This window comes from Aquarana catesbeiana, linkage group LG09 (genome assembly GCF_042186555.1).
Source record: "Aquarana catesbeiana isolate 2022-GZ linkage group LG09, ASM4218655v1, whole genome shotgun sequence".
NCBI lineage: Eukaryota > Metazoa > Chordata > Amphibia > Anura > Ranidae > Aquarana > Aquarana catesbeiana.
Window position 1 is genome coordinate 258,948,382 of NC_133332.1, and position 18,930 is coordinate 258,967,311.

The following is an 18,930-nucleotide window of genomic DNA, read 5'->3' on the forward strand; positions in this document are numbered from 1 at the left end:
AGTACATTATTTAGGTCCTGTCCAGAAAAAGAAAGGGCCCTGTAAGTATATATGTAAGACCGGGACGGGACTTTAGATTGTAAGCTCCTTGGGGGAGGGACTGATGTCACATGAAGAGTATGTAAAAATCTGCTTACATTTTCTGCTTTATTTAAATACCTGTAAAAAAAAAAAAAAAATAATAATAGTGAGCACAGCCTTTGGGGTTGTCAGATCCTGCACCTTCCTATTGGCCACCAAATAAAATGGGAGATCTCACTGACCAATAGGAATCCTTTGTCTGCAGGATTGATGCCAGGTGCCAGATCTATACATAGGTGGGACCCCTCCCCCTCCCTAGAAATCCATAGATGACGGTGATCGCTCGGTGTGTGGCCCCTGTGATCGGACCCTCCAGGTGATCCTTCCCCGAGGAGAGGAGCGAAAAAGATACAAAGTATTCCTGGAGAGGAAGAGAGAGGGGGCGGAGCGGGGGCGGGGCCGGGGAGGAGGGAGAGAGCGGAGACGGCTGGGTGTGTCACATCCACCGAGAGAGAGAGAGAGGAGCCGCCCGACACACACCGGGATCGCACGAGGTATGTACGGGGAGAGATCGGGGCTGTGTGTATGGAGGGGAGAGATCGGGAATGTGTGTATGGAGGGGAGAGATCGGGGCTGTGTGTATGGAGGGGAGAGATCGGGAATGTGTGTATGGAGGGGAGAGATCGGGGCTGTGTGTATGGAGGGGAGAGACTGAGGACAGAGATCGGGAGAAGAGTACGGAGATTGAGGACAGGGATAGGGGCTCTATGGGCAGAGAAAGTGATGAGAGGATCGGAGACACAGAGGAGAGAGTGAGGAGCGGAGACAGAGAGGACACTATGGGCAGAGATTGAGAGAAGAGACACAGGAGAGAGTGGCTGGGTCGGAGAAGGGATGCTGTGGACAGGAGAGAGACAGAGACTGCGGACAGAGGGCAGAGACTGCGGACAGAGGGCAGAGACTGCGGACAGAGGGCAGAGACTGCGGACAGAGGGCAGAGACTGCGGACAGAGGGCAGAGACTGCGGACAGAGGGCAGAGACTGCGGACAGAGGGCAGAGACTGCGGACAGGGCAAAGACAGGGGGCAGAGACAGGGGGCAGAGACAGGGGGCAGAGACTGCGGACAGGGGGCAGAGACTGCGGACAGGGGGCAGAGACAGGGGGCAGAGACAGGGGGCAGAGACTGCGGACAGGGCAAAGACAGGGGGCAGAGACAGGGGGCAGAGACTGCGGACAGGGGGCAGAGACAGGGGGCAGAGACAGGGGGCAGAGACTGCGGACAGAGCAAAGACAGGGGGCAGAGACTGCGGACAGGGGGCAGAGACAGGGGGCAGAGACTGCGGACAGGGCAAAGACAGGGGGCAGAGACTGCGGACAGGGGGCAGAGACTGCGGACAGGGCAAAGACAGGGGGCAGAGACTGCGGACAGGGGGCAGAGACAGGGGGCAGAGACTGCGGACAGAGCAAAGACAGGGGGCAGAGACTGCGGACAGGGGGCAGAGACAGGGGGCAGAGACAGGGGGCAGAGACAGGGGGCAGAGACTGCGGACAGGGCAAAGACAGGGGGCAGAGACTGCGGACAGGGCAGAGACAGGGGGCAGAGACTGCGGACAGGGCAAAGACAGGGGGCAGAGACTGCGGACAGAGATTGTGCACAAGGCAGAGGTGGAGAAAGGAGGCTGTGTACAGGTCAAAGACAGGAGTAAGAGTGTGGACAGGGACAAAGGAGGCTGTGGACTGGGCGGTGGAGGGAGGCTGTGGACTGGGCGGTGGAGGGAGGCTGTGGACTGGGCAAGGATAGTCGGAGACTGTAAACAGGGCAGAGAAGGAAACAGTCAATGAATGAGACAGGCAGGGTGTGGAGGTCAGACACATTCTGCTTTTTAGTTTGTCTCTCTGGGAAGCAGCCAGACCAGTCCCTCCTCCTCCCCCAAATCTATTACTCAGTCCAAGTCCTGCTCGCTGACTTTAACCCTGTACATTATACATCTTCTGTTCATATTTCTTCTCCTCTTTCTCTGGGACTGCCTCGGGTTTTGATGGTGTCTGTCCACAAGTGTATTTAGAGCTGATCATAGTTACATAGTTAGTAAGATCATGGCTACCAAAAAAAAAAAATCCACCTTCTGCATTTCTAAATTCCTGACCCTTCAGTGATGGGCTGAGCTTTCATAACATGAACCAAAGGAGAGTAAACTGATTGAAGTGATGTGAAGGTTCTGGAGGTGTTTGCAGACCAAGACTGTTCTCTGTCAGTCTGTGGTCCCCACTAGTTGGATTCCTCTCTTTCAAACCATGACCAGCTTACATGAAGGCTGACTCTGGGCCACAGACCTGGGAGCCATACTATGGGTGTATCACTTGAATAGCTAGTCATTCATGACAGGCGTTAGGACAGAGCAGGCAACCACAGAAGATGGTCGTGTTTTGCAGAGGGAAGATCCCCCTCCATTCAGGGGTCCTGGGGTTTTCAACAGCTTGAGTTTTTTTTTTTTTTTCTCGCCACAGGTTCACTTTACGTTAATTGTGACCTAGAGAATTAAATGGGGTTCCTGTGTTTTAGTTACAGACCGTAGCACTAACCTTATACATTATTGGCGCCATATAATGTGGGCGTATCCCTCCCACTGACTTTGGCAGGAGTGCCCAATTCCTCAAGCAGTTTCCATATTACCACTCTACACCATATCCACTGTTGCAATGGGGGTGTCTCATAACCGATTGAGAGGCACCAACAACGCAGCAGTGTAGAATGAGACGAGATTGCACTCATGCTCAGCTAGGGAAAAGTTGAAACTTGCTTGGAATTCTTGGGTCACACTTTGAAGTTAGTGAATAGATGCATCCAAAAGGTGCTGGTACTTCAATACTTACAGAGCAGTGAATGGAAAATGATTGTTCGGAGAGCTCTTTGGCTCTGGTTGGGCAGCTCACGTATTGTATATACCCGGCTACTCTCCAATAGGTACCCAAAATGTTACTCAACTTGAAACTAATGGAAGATGCACCAGACCAAAATTAGAAAGGAGTTCAAACTGCCTGAGTGGTTTATATTATAATATAACAGCCAACACGTTTTGGAGACCAAAAACCTTCAATAGTGCTTAGGATCCCCTAAGAACTTTAGTTGGACACAAGGAGAGACTTGGTTATATTGCTCTGTATAGGTAAAATCTCCACCAGTTATTACCGTAGCAGGAACAACAGTGATGAATGTAAACCAAAAATGACAACCTCCTGCGCTCAAGGTAAACGTTCCTGGACTTTGGATCTTCAACAAAACGTTTTGGCAAGACTTTGCAGCACCCTAAAGAGTGGAAATGCCCAAAAGAAACATTGGAAAAACAGAACTGAGGGCGCGATACCTTTTATAGATCTCCAACCAAGCTTTTTTTTTTTAAAGTAATAAAATAGATGTATACTGACAAACTGCATACATCTCAAGCCCATCAATATCCACATTGTCCTGGTCCACTGCACAATTCCTAACCACGGCAAGAGGCTCAGAATGGCTGACGTGTTTTGAAGGGGGTTCCCCTCTTCCTCAGAGCCAAGTCTCAGCTGATGTTTTTCCAGTTGTGCCAGTGTTCATGCCTGGTGCCACCATTAATGTTGCCACACCTGATCACTGGTAACTGTTGCTGCTGGTGGAGGTTTTACCTTTACAAACAAATGTAGCCAGGTCTATCCTTGAGTCCAGCTAAGGTTCTCACTAGACCCGAAGCCCTGATGAAGGGGGAAGTTTTAAGCTCCTGAAACACTTTATGTGTCATTGTGAACCATGAAATCTATTTGAACCCCCTTCCGATTTTGGTCAGGCACTCCTTCTGCTGGATTTAATTTGTTATTATTATTTATTGCAGGTACTTATATAGTGCCGTCAATTTACGCAGCTCTTTACATATATATTATACATTCACATCAGTCCCTACCCTCAAGGAGCTTACAACCTAAGGTCCCTAACACACATTCCTATACTAGGGCCAGTTTAGACAGGATCTGATTAACCTACCAGCATGTCTTTGGAGTGTGGGAGGAAATTGGAGTACCCGGAGGAAACCCACGCAGGTACAGGGAGAACATGCAAACTCCAGGCAGATGGTGTCGTGGTCGTGTTTCGAACCAACGACCCTTTTTGCTGCTAGATGAAAGTGCTAACCACTACACCACTGTGCTGCCCCACAGTGGTGCTTTGAAGTTGGTCATAGACTTGCTTCAGAAGCGCTTGATAGTGCCTACTAACAACGTCTAAGTTTAGTTTTATGTGTTGTTTCTATGCACAGGTAAACTTTAAGATGTGAAAAAATAAATAGATTTGACAAGAAAAACTATTTATAGTCCATGCTGTAAGATATGCAGCTTCCTGGTGTTTTAAGATTCAGAGTGATAAGCTTAAAAAGGTCATTATGCCCATGGAAATAATTTTAAAGACATTGCCACCGTGACCTATTGGCTCGTTGCCAGTCCAGAAAGTAACCCTCCTATATCAGTGGTTCTCAACTCCTGTCCTCAGGACCCACCAAAAGGCCGGGTTTGCAAGAGAACTGAAATACATGACAGGTGATATCATTTGCTGCTCAGTGATTGCCGTATTCCAGTCTGCATCTCCCCAAGGTAAAACTTAAAATCTGGCCTGTTAGTGGGTCCTGAGGACAGGAGTTGAGAACCACTGTCCTATATGGTGGTCATCTTATGCCGCGTACACACGAGCGGACTTTATGTCAGACTTTGCCCGGCGGACTTTTCGACATACTTTACGACGGACTTTCTGAATGAACGGACTTGCCTACACACAATCCACCAAAGTCCGTTGAATTCATACGTGATGACGTACGACCGGACTAAAACAAAGAAGTTCATAGCCAGTAGCCAATAGCTGCCCTAGCGTGGCTTTTTGTCCGTCGAACTAGCATAGAGACGAGCGGACTTTTCGACCGGACTCGATTTCGACGGATTGATTTAAAACATGTTTCAAATCTAAGTCCGTCCAACTTTTGAGAAAACAAAGTCCGCTGGAGCCCACACACGATCGAATTGTCCGACGAAATCCCGTCCGCCGGGCAAAGTCTGCCGTAAAGTCCGCTTGTGTGTACGCGGCATTACATGCACATATCTTTTGAGACAATTTTTCCAACTGTATTGATATCTTTGAGGGTTTAGTACATCCATACTCAGGTTTTTGCCCATAGGGTCACACTTATTGTGGACCATATCTAGCCCTCCGTCATGCTTAGGTGTTGGTTTCTAGCTTGACTAAGGGCCAGATATATCCTAATAGGAGCGATGACCTGTGTGCGGAGGTATTACTATTTTTGAATGCTTGAGGTTCCTCCAAATTGCCAAAAGAGGTTTCCTTCTGGTACCAGGGAGTGGATTAGGTGTGTGCCCCCGAAGTCCTTTTGCTACACTTTTAGACTTTGCAGGCTATTATGGTAAAGTGACGTTAATAGCGGGGCATGCTGGGACTTGTAGTTTATCCTCAACCAGAGAGTTTGAGGTTGCAAAAAGCGGAAGGAGATAACTGCAGGCCATTGGCTAACAATTTGCATTTGAAAGGATTTTTGGCTCTTGTTGTGTACACAAAGTTTGTACGGTTGTTGCATATGTCGTAAACTATGGTGTCGACCTCATCTCTATGAAAACAATGGATAACAATTGGGGAATTGACTTGAAGTTTCTTTTGACAAATTTTAGTCATCCCTACACTTTGGGTTGGTTCACACCAGTGGGGGTATAACACTAGAATAGGAAATGGTTTCAGTGGTGCCTGTTCAGATAATTGCTAAAAAAAAAAATAACTCAGCAAATGAAGACTCTTAAAGTGGGAGGTCTCCCTAGAATTAGTTTTTAGAAACATTAAGCAGCCATATAATACATGTATTTTTGACTTCCATCTGCTCTCCAGATTTCCAGCATTAGGAAACTGCTGGCCATGACAACATGCGACTCTTGGTGTCGCTCAGCCCCCCCCGGTGCCATCTGCGTCTTGTACTTGCAAAGCCTGACTGGGAAACCTTTTCTCTGTGCCTTGATGATTTTAAAGACGTAGATAACATGAGGACAGCTGAGCGACACCAAGAGTCGCATGGTGTCATTGGTAAATGTCATAGCACGGCTGACAGAATGAATTTACTTCTGATGGACAGTGACTGCATTGGATGATGCTCTCACTACTCGGACAATAATTTTCCATCTAGCTTGACAAAAGTCATCTATGGGGACTTTATCAGTTACTTGTTTCAGGTCTCTTTGTAGACTACATAACACCTCTCCTTTATGCTGTGTAGAGGGGAGGTGTTGTGTAGTCCTTTGATTGAAGTTTGTTGATGCAGATGGTGCCAACATGGCCACCCACAGCTTGAATTCTGGCACAATTCAGAACGGAATGCACCAAAATTCAAGCCGTCTATGGGGGACTTCATCAGTTACTTGTCCCCAGGTCACTTTGTGGACTGCAGAACACCTCTCTTCTATGCTATGGAGAAGGGGAGAGGGGAGGTGTTCTGCAATCCTGTTCCAGGGTGATAACAGTGATTTTTTTTTCAGGCAGGTTCTAGGAATTCAGGAGACAATCCTGCTGCCTCTTGAATGTCTGTTTTTTTGGGACTAACACGCCAAAAGTGCGGGTCAAGTGTTTGATTTGCGGTTACAGCGCAGCCCCATTGATTTGAAAGGGGCGAGTTTGACGGGCAGTGCCACCTGTCAACTTGACAAGCGGCATTAAATTGGCCGCGGCATGTGTACAGCCTCTTCCATCATCCCCGTTTGACAAACGTAGGATTGTTAGGTCGACTTCTGTTGAACGGGAATGATCATAGATGGATTGAAATTTGGCCAGGCCCTACTGAACTTTGTTCCATCTCTAAACAGCTTAACAGTAGAAAACAAACTAGAGGGCTCTTCATTCCACTTGAAATGTTCAGCCAGACCTCTTCTATTTCCTATCCATTCCTTGGTTGGAAGCCAATGCTGGTACATTTTTTGTGGTTTCCACCCATATTGCTTTAGGTTGTCCGTACTCTAACTGTGCTATTTCCTGTTGGCATGTCCTCCTGCCAGCTGTTTTTCCTATCAGGGACTTCCTGACTCTTTCTTCTCTCGAATGCCTCACGTTCTGCTCACATGCCATCTTTTTGTCTTCAGTACCATGACAACTCGCTCTCTTCTTTGCTTCACACCCCTTCTCACCGCAGTCCCTGACTGATCCCTCCTCTTCTTCTCACACCCTGTGATCCCCGTCCTGGTGCTGCCTCTAAATCTCAGCCTTCTTTTCCCCTGGTAGGACCTGCTGCGCTCTCTGCACGGCCATGGGGGATGTTATATCGAGTCACCTGGATGAAAGCCGACGCCAGAACATCGCAGGTAAGATCCCAGGACTCTGAAGGATTGTTTGGTATTATTGGGTCCCTCTGCAGAGTATCTGTTAGATGGTTTCTGCAGAGCATTTTTCCCTGTTTGTGCAGTTTCTTCCAACAAACAACATATGTCGGCGTGTGTGGGTGATGGTGCGTTGTAGAACATCTTTCCAGAGGGAAGGAGTGGGAGCTGGCTGATTACATGTAGCGCTTGGCAGCCTTGTACTGCATAACAGGTGCCTACATGCACAGGGATGGTTTTCTCCATTCAGGGCGCGCAGCCTCTGCTTACTCAAGGCATTCAGATAGTCGTATGAAAAAGTTTTGGGCACACCTGGTGAAATTACACGTTTTGTTGATTTTATATGTCAAAGGTAAATGCACCCTATACATGGAACATACCTGAACGTGGCATGTCATTGCAGATTTTATTATGCATGTACTTGTTATTGTTTGTGTTTAATTATCATTATTTGGGGAATCTGCAGACAGATGTCGAATATGTGCAGGCTGACCTTAATATTTTGGAACTGGAAGGGTTTTGCAAGGAAGAGAGGGGAGCAAGTAATAGGGTCGGTGCACCCGGGACGAGGATATTGTATACTGATTACATGTTCACTTAACCTTTTCTATATGTTTAGTATATGATATACTTATCTATCAGGTTGCACATTGAATGCCTTGGGAAGGTGGTGTTGTAGGTAAGTCTATTGTGTGTGCTGAGGGTAAGAGTGCTTCAACCACTTGTTTACCAGCACTGTTTAAAAAAATGGTGGCTGGTAGCAAGGACTTTGAACCACTTCATGCTGGCTGTAGCTAGTCGGTGGGGTTACCTATCTTGCCAAACTGATTGGATGCACAGCGCTGACTTTACTGGAAGCTGCACCTACTGTCTCCCAATTGTCAGTGGTTGACCACGGTGACAACTCAGTTACAGTTCTATGGGTGCCAATGAAATGTGCCCCAGAACAAGACAGATACGTATATATATATATATGGCATCTGGACATTAAGGTCTCCTTCCTTCTGCCACATATAGGCATAATGCTGCCACAAAGGGGTTAAACACCATGTGTTTACTATGGTCAAGACGACTGTTGGCTCCCTAGTGGAAGTGATTTGGGCAGCTGTAAAGACCCCCAATCACTTCTACCCCCCCCCACCTTGAAAGTCCATCATCCATGGTTGACACTAATCTGATAACCTGCTAAGGCTTTAGTCACCTATGGACAGTCTTGGGTACTCAAGTTTGCTGCCTTTTTATACACAGTTTTAAGGTTTGGCATGTTTGGTATCTATTTACTTGATGTAACCCAGTCTTTTAGATTTTACCAAATAATTGGTTGTTATTATTACATATGTCGTGTTTGTGTGCAATAAAAATAACTTTAGTGTCTTTTTTTTTTTTATGAAAGTAATCAACGTATGGATTTGATAAACGTTGGATAATATCATGTATCATAAAAATACAGCTGCCACCATTTTATTCTCTGGGGTCCAAAAATATATAATGTTGAGTAATCTTCAGGCCTAAGAGGTGCATTTAACATGTGTGCATAAAAATGGCTCTGGTAGACAAGTGGTTAAAGAACATGTTCGCTCCATTAACACTTGTATGAGTCGCACGACCTTGGAGTGCAATTTTGATGCAGCTTTGGCAGGGCACGACTTGGATGTCTCTCTGCAAAGTTGGACCCACTGTTGCCTGTAAAACATTCAGTTAAGACTTTCATTCAACTTGAGGATTAACATTGAAGTCTTGGCCCTCAAGTTACTTGAAAGTTGGACTAAAGTAGTGCGTGAACTACTTTGAAGTCCTTACGACTTTAAGATGCACATATAGGTCATTCGAAAACATAGGGTATGACATAGGGTATGACTTGTCATGCAACTTTAATGTCCAAAGTAGCATGACATGTCTCACAAGTGTAAATAGGGGCTAATCCCCCCTACCTAGATTCATCACCTACTACCCCAAGCATACCCCTGCTATTTCCAGGTGATGACTTGCCTTCTCTGACTGTGGCAAACCTCTGCGTTGTTTACATCTCAGGCCAATAAAAATCCAGCGCCGGGCTGCTTGTGCACTAACATCCCAATTACTTAAATAGGATATTTGTCGTGCAATACAAGGGTCGCTTTGGGATCTTGGACCATAAATAATTAAAGGCTAACCATGTTACTTATTTCACCCATATTAAGGTATAACAGGGGGGCAAGATACAAACTGCCACTGTAATGTCTTCTGTAAGTTCCCAAACTTAGAGTTGTGCATGTTAGTTGTGGTCATGTGGACTGCTTTATGCACGCTGCAAATCCCATAGTCCATCTCGGGAGCAAGCAAGAGAGGGTGGCTACATTGTTACATACAGTGGGACCATACAGAACGAACATAGCCACCCTCTAACTGGATCACAGCAGACATTTGGAGATGTGGAGGAGGCTGAGGACAATAGAAGACGTTGGCGGCGTTCTAGTCGTTGGTGGATTGCTCTGCGCCTTGCTGGATATGTCTTGGTGGTTACCTTTCACCAGTTTCAGAGGGATGACTCTATTTTGATTTTCGTCAGGTTTCAAAAAAATTGTACAAAAGGTCATAACAGAGCAATCCTTACATTTTTTTTTTTTTTTTCCTATATTTTGGTTGCCTAATTATTAATGAACTGTGTATGATTGAAGAATCTTTGCGGAAAAGGACAATAAGGATCTTCTCGATGGGGAAGTAGAAGGTGACAAAAGTTCTAGAGCAAGAAGGTGGTGGCGCTTCAATGAGGTCATAGAGGGTCATGTAACTATGTGTTTGGTCTATACCTGTTATTTTCTAACCAGCTAAATGATGCCTTACAGAGCGGAGTGGAATAATAACTAGGTTGGCTGGTTATGAGGGAACATGACTTGTCCTGAAGCTTTTCTGTGGAGGTTTTTAAAGCTGAAAAGGAATTTGGACGGGAATTAGGAACTGCTTATTTATCTATTACTATATCCTTTACGTGACTTTGTAATGAGATGTCCACTCAGAGGTGATCATTTCTCGGCTTGTATAGTTCTATTGAGCTACAAATAATATCCAGCAAACAGCCAAACCTGCTACTGTGCTAAAGTGAGAAATATCATTCAAATTTCACTTGATTTACTCAGTCTGCATTCTTTATAACCCTCAACAGCTAAAGTAAGCTAGAGAGCACCACGTGGGATTGTACCACCCAACGTCTGTGCCATGTAGGTTCCATCCTTCTTGGCTTCCTGTTTGCGGTATACAGTGTATACTCCTCGCTGTACATTATGTAGGCAACACTATCTTATGATGTACCCTATATTCTCTGTACTGCTGCAATCTATACACTATACCAGCCTTTCTCAACCTTTTCAACACAGAAGAACCCTTGAAATAGTTCTCCGGTCTCAGGGAACACCTGCTAAAAATTAGAAATCTACAACTCATGATACATTAGTGTGATGGTCAGTGGGAACAATGGTCCTTACAATAATGGTCTTTAGGAAGAATTACCTCCTTACAGATGGCTAAAAAGATTAATGGTGTCAGTGGGAACTTATCTGAGAGGCAGAATTTGCCCAATGCTGAAGGAACCCCTATCAACCTCTGGAGGAACTCTGGATGAGAATCACTGCACTATACTGCACACTGCTCCACTCTGGACGCTGTGATGTACATATTACTCCATTCTGTAAAATGTTCTGTACATTATTCACTCACCAGCCACTATTAGGTACACCTGTTTAATTGCTTGGTAACTCAAATTGCTAATCGGCCAATCACATGGCAGCAACTCATTGCATTTAGGCATCTAGACATGAAGACGACTTGCTGAAGTTCAAACTGAGAATCAGAATGGGGAAGAATGGAGATTTAAGTGACTTTGAACGTGGCATGGTTGTTGGTGCCAGACAGGCTGGTCTGAGTAATTAAAAAATCTACTGGGATTTTCACGCACAACCATCTCTAGGGTTTACAGAGAAAAAGAGAAAATATCCAGTGAGCGGCAGTTGTGTGGGCAAAAATGCCTTGTTGGTGTTAGAGGAGAATGGGCAGACCGGTTCCAGATGATAGAAAGGCAACAGTAACTCAAATAACCACAACCAAGGTATGCAGAATACCATCTCTGATTGCACAACTCATCGAGCCTTGAATCAGATGGGCTACAGCAGCAGAAGACCACACACCGGGTGCCACTCCTGTCAGCTAAGAACAGAAAACTGAGGATACAATTCGCACAGGATCTCCAACATTGGACAATAGAAGATTGGAAAAATGTTTCCTGGTCTGATGAGTCTCGATTTCAGCTGCAACATTCAGCATGAAAGCATGGATCCATACTGGCTTGTATCTACGGTTCAGGCTGCTGGTGGTGGTGTAATGGTGTGGGGGATATTTTCTTGGCACACTTTGGGCCCCTTAGTACCAATTGAGCATTGTTTAAATGCCATGGCTACCTGAGTATTGTTGCTGACCATGTCCATCCCTTTATGACTACAGTGTCCCCATCTTCTGATGGCTCCTTCCAGCAGGATAATGCACCATGTCACAAAGCTCCAATCATCTCACCACTGGACAATGAGGTCCCTGGACTCTAATGGCCTCCACACTCACCAGATCTCATCCAGTAGAGCACCTTTGGGATGTGGTGGAAAATCCCAAATCTACAACAACTGTGTGATGCTATCATTGTCAATATGGACCAAAATCTCTGAGGAATGTTTCCAACACCTTGTTGAATCCATGCCATAAGGAATGAAGGCAGTTCTGAAGGCAAAAGGGGGTCCAACCCGGTACTAGCAAGGTGTACCTAATAAAGTGTCTGGTGAGTGTATACTCCACACCACTCAACTCTGTATACTATGCTTTACATTATGTACCCCACACTGCTCAATTCTGTACACTATTCTGCACATTTTATATTTCACACTATACTCCACACTTTACACTGTGCTGTACATGATGTACTCCATGCCACTCAATTCTGTACAGTATACTGTATTTATTTCATACTGTACATCGTGCTGTACATTATATAAACGCTTTGCAGCTCCACACTGTTCACTGCGCATGTATTGTACATTATGTACTCCACGTCATTGAACTCTGTATACATTTTATATTCTAAACGCTGTACATTGTGCTGTGCATTATATATACTCTTTGCAGCTCCACACTGTGCTGTACATGATATACCATGTGCCACTCAACTCTGTACACTATACTGGACATTATTTCACACTATACTCCACACTGTACATTATATATGCTCTAAGCTCCATTCTTTACAGTATAAATACTCTATACAGCTCCACAGCTGCACGATTAGTCGTTAGAGAATCGAGATCGTGATTCTACCCCCTCGCGATCTTAACACAGCATTTTCCAGATTCAGCGCAGAGAGTTCTCTGTTCACTGCTGACAGCAGTCAAAAAAAAAATAAATAAATAAAAACCCCAGGCAGTCCGCCAAATTTATCACAACATCCATAAGGAGAAACATTGTAACATTTCGTTCTTTTAGAATAGATCAAAGGGATAAACTTTAGTCTGTAAATGAGGGCAGTTTAACCACTTAAAGAGGAACTGCAGTCTGCTCACATAATTTGTAATAAAAACATCTTTGCCATTCTGAAGCTTCCCTCCAACCACTTTGCATATTATTTTATATATACTGTGATTCTGTACTTGCCAAATATGCTGCAGAAATCTCCCTCTGAGTCTGGCTGCAACCATTTTAACTGTGGGCAGCTGAAGCTGCTGCCTGTTCACTTCCTGGATTTACACAGACACACACAGAGGCACACCTCCAGCTCTGCAGCTCTGCAGCTCTCATTGGCCCTCTTTATGACTCATCCCTCCTCCCTTCCTGGCAAATGCTCATGAGAGAGAGAAAGCTGTGCATGATGTCATAAGCCTAGGCTAATGACCAGACAAACAGGAAGTGGTATTATAAGGTATTTACTGGCAGAAAAAACAATGTTTTACTATCCAAAGTTAAAACAACAAGATGGAAAAAAATGGAAAAATGACTGAAGTTCCGCTTTAACACAGCATTTCCCTGATTCAGTGCAGAGTTCTCTGCTCACTGCTGACAGCTGTCAAAAAAAAAATCCAGGTAGTCTGCCAAGTTTATCACAACATTGATAAGGAGAAACATTGTAACATTTCCTTCTTTTAGAATAGATCAAAGGGATGAACTTGTCTGTAAACTTGGGCAGTTTAACAACTTAAAGACTAAACCTTTTTCTCACGCTTTTTGCTTACAGTAAATCTTTTTTTTTTTTTTACTAGAAAATTACTTCGAAACCCCAAATATAATAATTATATCTCTATCTCTGTCATAGAGATATATTTTTTTAGCAGAGACCCTAGAGAATAAAATGGCAGTTGTTGCAATATGTCGCGCTGTATTTGTGCAGCGGTCTTTCAAGCACAATATTTTTGAAAAATACACTTTAACCACTTAAGCCCCAAAAAATAGCGACAATTTTGAAAAAAACACATTTTTTTTTTTTGGTACTTTTTGCTTTAATAAATATCCCCCAAAAGATATATAAAAAAACATTTTTTTCCCTCAGTTTAGGCCGATATTCTTCTACATATTTTTGGTAAAAATCTCAATAAGCGTTTATTGATTGGTTTGCGCAAAAGTTATAGCGTCTACAAAATAGGGGATAGTTTTATGGCATTTTAATTAATATTTTTTTTTTTTTTTTTTTTACTAGTAATGGCGGCGATCAGCTATTATTTTTTTTTTCAGCTCATTTTATCGTGACTGCGACATTATGGCGGACACATCGGACAATTTTGACACATTTTTGGGACCATTGTCATTAATACAGCGATCAATGCTAAAACATTGCTTTGATTACTGTAAAAATGTCACTGGCAGTGAAGGGGTTAACCACTAGGTGGCACTGTAGGGGTTAAGTGTGATCTAGGGAGTGATTCTAACTGTGGGGGGGAGGGGCTGTGTGTGACACATTACTGATCACCGCTCCCTATTACAGGGAGCGGTGATCAGTGACAGTGTCATTAGGCATCTCCCCGTTCTTCCTCACTGTGAGACGATCACGGGTATCAACGCGGACACAGAGTCCGCGAGACCCGCGATCCCGCTCACTGAGCTCCCGGCGGGCGCGCGTGCCCGCAAGCCGCCTCTTAAAGGGCAACGTACGGGTACGTGATTCTCCCTGTACGTGCCCTTCTGCCGCAGTATATCCGCGTGAGGCGGTCGGGAAGCGGTTAATGAATTTAAAAAAAATGAAACAGTAAAGTTAGCCCAATTTTTTTTGTATAATGTGAAAGATAATGTTACGCCGCGAGAATCGTGATTTTTATTCTAAGCATAAAAATTGTGATTCTCGTCTTGGCCAGAATCGTGCGGCTCTGCTGTACACTGTGCCATATATGACATATACTGTGTGCAGTTCCACACTGTATACTTTGCTGTACATTACATATACTATAAGCAGCTCCCATTGTGCTGTACATTATACATACTCTATGCAGCTCCATGATGTACACCAGGGGTAGGCAACCCCCGGCACTGGTGCCACAAGCGGCACACAAAGCCTCTTTTGCCGGAACTCGGCTCCCTCCCCCATCAGCAGAGCAGCGCAGGGAAGTGTCAGTGACACTAATGCATTCCAATCTCAGAATTCCCCACACCGCACTGAGGGGGAGGCACTGCGCCCCCAAACATTGAAAAGATGGGAAACATTGTTTGGTTCTCTAACTTTGCTGTAGCTGCGATCGTCGGCTTTTGTGATGGGGAAGAGATTGGGTGCAGTTCTGTTAGGAGGGGGTGGTCTCTGTTTCCAGGAGAAGGACTGTCATTGGCCACTGATAAAAGCCAATCACAGTCCTGCTAGCCCCGTCCACCATCTGGAGGAAGATGACTTGCTTGGTTGCCACTAGGGTTGTCCCGATACCACTTTTTTAGGACCGAGTACAAGTACCGATACTTTTTTTCAAGTACTCGCCGATACCGATTACCGATACTTTTTTTTTAATGTCACGTGACAGTTTTTTTTTTTTTGCTATTTGGGAGGGGGATGGGGGGTGAACGTTGTATGTGTGTGTGTTTTTTTTATTTTTTTTTTTAACAATAATATTTTTTTATTCTTTATTGTTTTTTTTTTGTTGTTTTTTTTTTTAAATCAGCCCTTTTGGGGGGCTTTGGTGAGATATCAGGGGTCTTAACAGACCTCTGATATCTCCCCCTTGAGACAGAGCAAGAAACAGAGGATAGAGATTCCCCAGTCCCCTTCTCTGCAGCGTCAGCTGCACTGAGAATGAATGGAGAGAAGACAGCGGCTCCTCTCCATTCATAAGTAATCACAGGAGATTACAATGTTTCAGTTATGTGAATGGACAGAGTCAGCTGACTCTATCCATACACAAAGGAAGGAGGGGGAGAATGGAGGGGACAGATAAGGAGAGAGGAACGGGGGAGTACGGAGGGGGACAGATAAGGAGAGAGGAATGCAGGGGACAGCGGAGAGGCACAGAGGAATGGAGGGGGCACGGAGGAGGATGCAGTGACAGTCAGCTGTGAGCGATCACCGCTGTATGTCACTAAAGCTGGTGAAAGCCGCTGGGGGAGAAGCTTGTAACTCCCCCATGCGCCGATCACCGCTGACAGTCCAGGTATTGGGGGAAGCATCGGGAGCATTTGCCCGAGTACAAGTACTTGGGCAAATGCTCGGTATCGGTGCCGATACCGATACTAGTATCGGTATTGGGACAACCCTAGTTGCCACTACCAATCTCAGAAAGAAGAGATTTCACTGATTGAGAAAACCACAATCAGGTGACAGTTTGTGGAATTAATGTTGAGCTTCTGGGAACTTTTGTTGAAATTATTCCTGAGCCTCTGCGTCACTTCTGAACCCCGGCACTCTGTGCCCCTGTAAGCCACAGCCAGTATTCAGCGCAATGAAAATCGCACTCAACTTTTCCTGTGGCGCAGAGCGCCGCACTTTTTCTCAGCTGCGGGGGGCCCAACTTATGATCCTGCACAAAGGCCCACTACATTCAGAAAATACCCCTGACCTGAGCTCATCATTGCGCATCCATTCCAGATGCTTGTATGTGACATACATCCCATACATCCCATACATCGCATACAAACACGTGGGCTGGATGTGAGAGGTGGATCAGCAGGATGAGTGTGCCAGGACAGGTAGATGTGTCTCATCTCTGCTTCCTTTCACCACTCTGCATATCACACATATGAGATGAGAAGAGGGTACAGCGGTGGAGCAGATGAGCAGGAGATACAGTGGTGGGGAAAATGAGCAGGAGGGGTTCAGATGTGGGGCAGATGTGCAGGGAGGTACAGTGGTGGAAGAGATGAGCAGGGGGGGTTACAGTGGTGGGGTAAATGTGCAGGGGGTTACAGTGGTGGAGCAAAAGAGTAGGGTGGTCCAGTGGTGGGGCAGATGTACAGGGGGTTACAGTGGTGGAACAGATTAGCAGGGGGGGTACAGAGGTAGGGCAGATGTGCAGGGTAGTACAGTGGTGGGGCAGATGTGCATGGGGGACAGTGATCTGAGGTGTGAAGGTGCAGGAATTGAGGCTTATCTGAGGCGTGAGAGTGCAGGATGTTATTTTCTCACTGCTACTTAAGTAGTATACAGCATTTACTTTATAAAAAAATCCTTTTCGTGATTGAGAGTGTGAAGTTTACATAAAATGGGCATGCTCAATTTCTTGATTCTTTCTCAATTTTTCGGCACACTGTGCTCAAAATATTGCCTATCCCTGCTCTACTGTATGTTATATATCCCATGCCTTTCTTACAGTATAGTATAGCCTATCACTATCTGTTGACCCCTTCCTTCCCCAAAACAGTAGATTGCCTGTATAGTCACAGACCCTTCTGTGCTCAAATAGGCAAACCTTTTCTAGTTATATGTATTTTGAAGGTGCAGGAACACCCAAAGGTGGCTGGGAACCTCCAGGAAAAGTTATTTCTTAAGCTTGATTGGCAGTCTGGTTTGGTAACGTTCCTCCAAAATGGTGGGGGAAACCAGCTGGGCTCACTCGGACCGCGAAATCCACGTGTAATCGAATCGATAAGAGCAAACGTCTTAGGAGTCCAAAGTTTTTTTTTTTTTTGTTTTTTTTTAAGAAGGGCAACCAGTTACTACAAAAAAAACAGGTAATCAATGCGTTTCAGAGGCCAGAACACCCCCATTTAGCAGGGCTACAAACCAGAATAGAAATATTAGAACAACTAATGTAAGAAAAATTATGAATATATGAAATGCAGATAGATATAAAAAATAAAAATAAAATAAACATAAAAAGAAAATGTGCCAAAAAGGGGCAATAAAAACCCTTTAAAAATGATATTTGACCTAATATGTACACCAGACTTAAAACTAGATTGTAAGATATTGTATTATGGAGATTGCCGGAGGAGGTGCAGGAACACCCAAAGGTGGATGGGAACTCCCAGAGTACTCAAGTGGAACAGAGCTGGAATTGTGTCAGGGAGATCTTGGTGTAGGAGTATCAAAGTCATACATGAAGTTGGAGGCTGACTCAGCCAACCAGTCTGTAACCAAAACCAGGCAATCAAAATCCAACCAGTCTAACTAAAACTAACCAACCAAAATCCAATCCGCCTATAACTAAGATCAACCAACCAAAATCCAACCAGTCAATAACTAAAATACTAATTTTGGGTGGTCTAACGTGGAGTTTCGCAACCTTATTTCAGTTGCAGCAACCTTTTAAAAGCCTGCAGAATCTGGAGGCACTCCAGTCTAGAATGCAAATGTTACTTATCAGGGGGAACCTGAGCCTGGACAATGTGCACAGCCATCTTCACATTAGAGCCCCCACTTTTTACGTTGAAGTCCCCGCATCACTTTAGAGGTCCCCCTTTTGATCAGAGCAACCTATCATATCAGAGGCCCATCACAGCAAATTCCACCTTTACATCAGAGGCCCCCATCATGTCAGAAGGCCCTCCTTCACATCATAGTTCCCGTTTACCTCAAAGGCCTCTTTTATACATGAGTTCCTCATCACCCCTATGCATTACCATCCCCCCCAAATCACATCAGAGAACCACCGCCCTCAACACATCAGAGCCTTGGCTCCAGAAGCTTGGCAGAAAGCTGGAGGTAGAGGAGACCTGGAGGAGGTGGTCTTCTGTCTTCTCCTAAATGCAGGTGGCATCCCTCCATTCCGCCTGCCCTGGTCATCCGTTGCCATGGTGCAGGTGAGCCGGCTGCCATCACCAAACCAAAGAATGACACCTTGGGTCCTGGCCCTAAAGTGCTATAGGTTATGTTGCTGTAGGCTGGTTCACCTGCACCATTGCAACTCATGATGCTGCTTAGGGCAAACTGGGTCCCATTCTCTCGGGCACCATGGAGAACGCAAACAGCAGGACCTTGGGTCCCGGTCCTAGAGTGCTATTGATTATGTTGCTGTCGGATGGTCTGCTCACACCATGGAAACTCATGATGCTGCTCAGGGCTAATTGCATCCTGTGCTTGGGGCACCATGGGATACCCAGACAGCACCCCAGGGTGC

The 18,930-nt window shown here is 45.2% G+C and overlaps 1 protein-coding gene across 1 annotated transcript in view; it reads left to right on the top strand.

The window, feature by feature from the left end:
- The first annotated feature begins 442 nt into the window (after positions 1 to 442).
- The window catches only part of NIBAN2 (niban apoptosis regulator 2), a 139,590-nt gene continuing 121,102 nt past the window's right edge, over positions 443 to 18,930 (top strand). The window contains exons 1-2 of the mRNA XM_073600274.1: positions 443 to 575; positions 7,305 to 7,384. Of these exons, the coding sequence (XP_073456375.1) occupies positions 7,330 to 7,384 (55 nt within the window). The 5' untranslated portion in view covers positions 443 to 575; positions 7,305 to 7,329. The remainder of the gene's footprint in view (positions 576 to 7,304; positions 7,385 to 18,930) is intronic.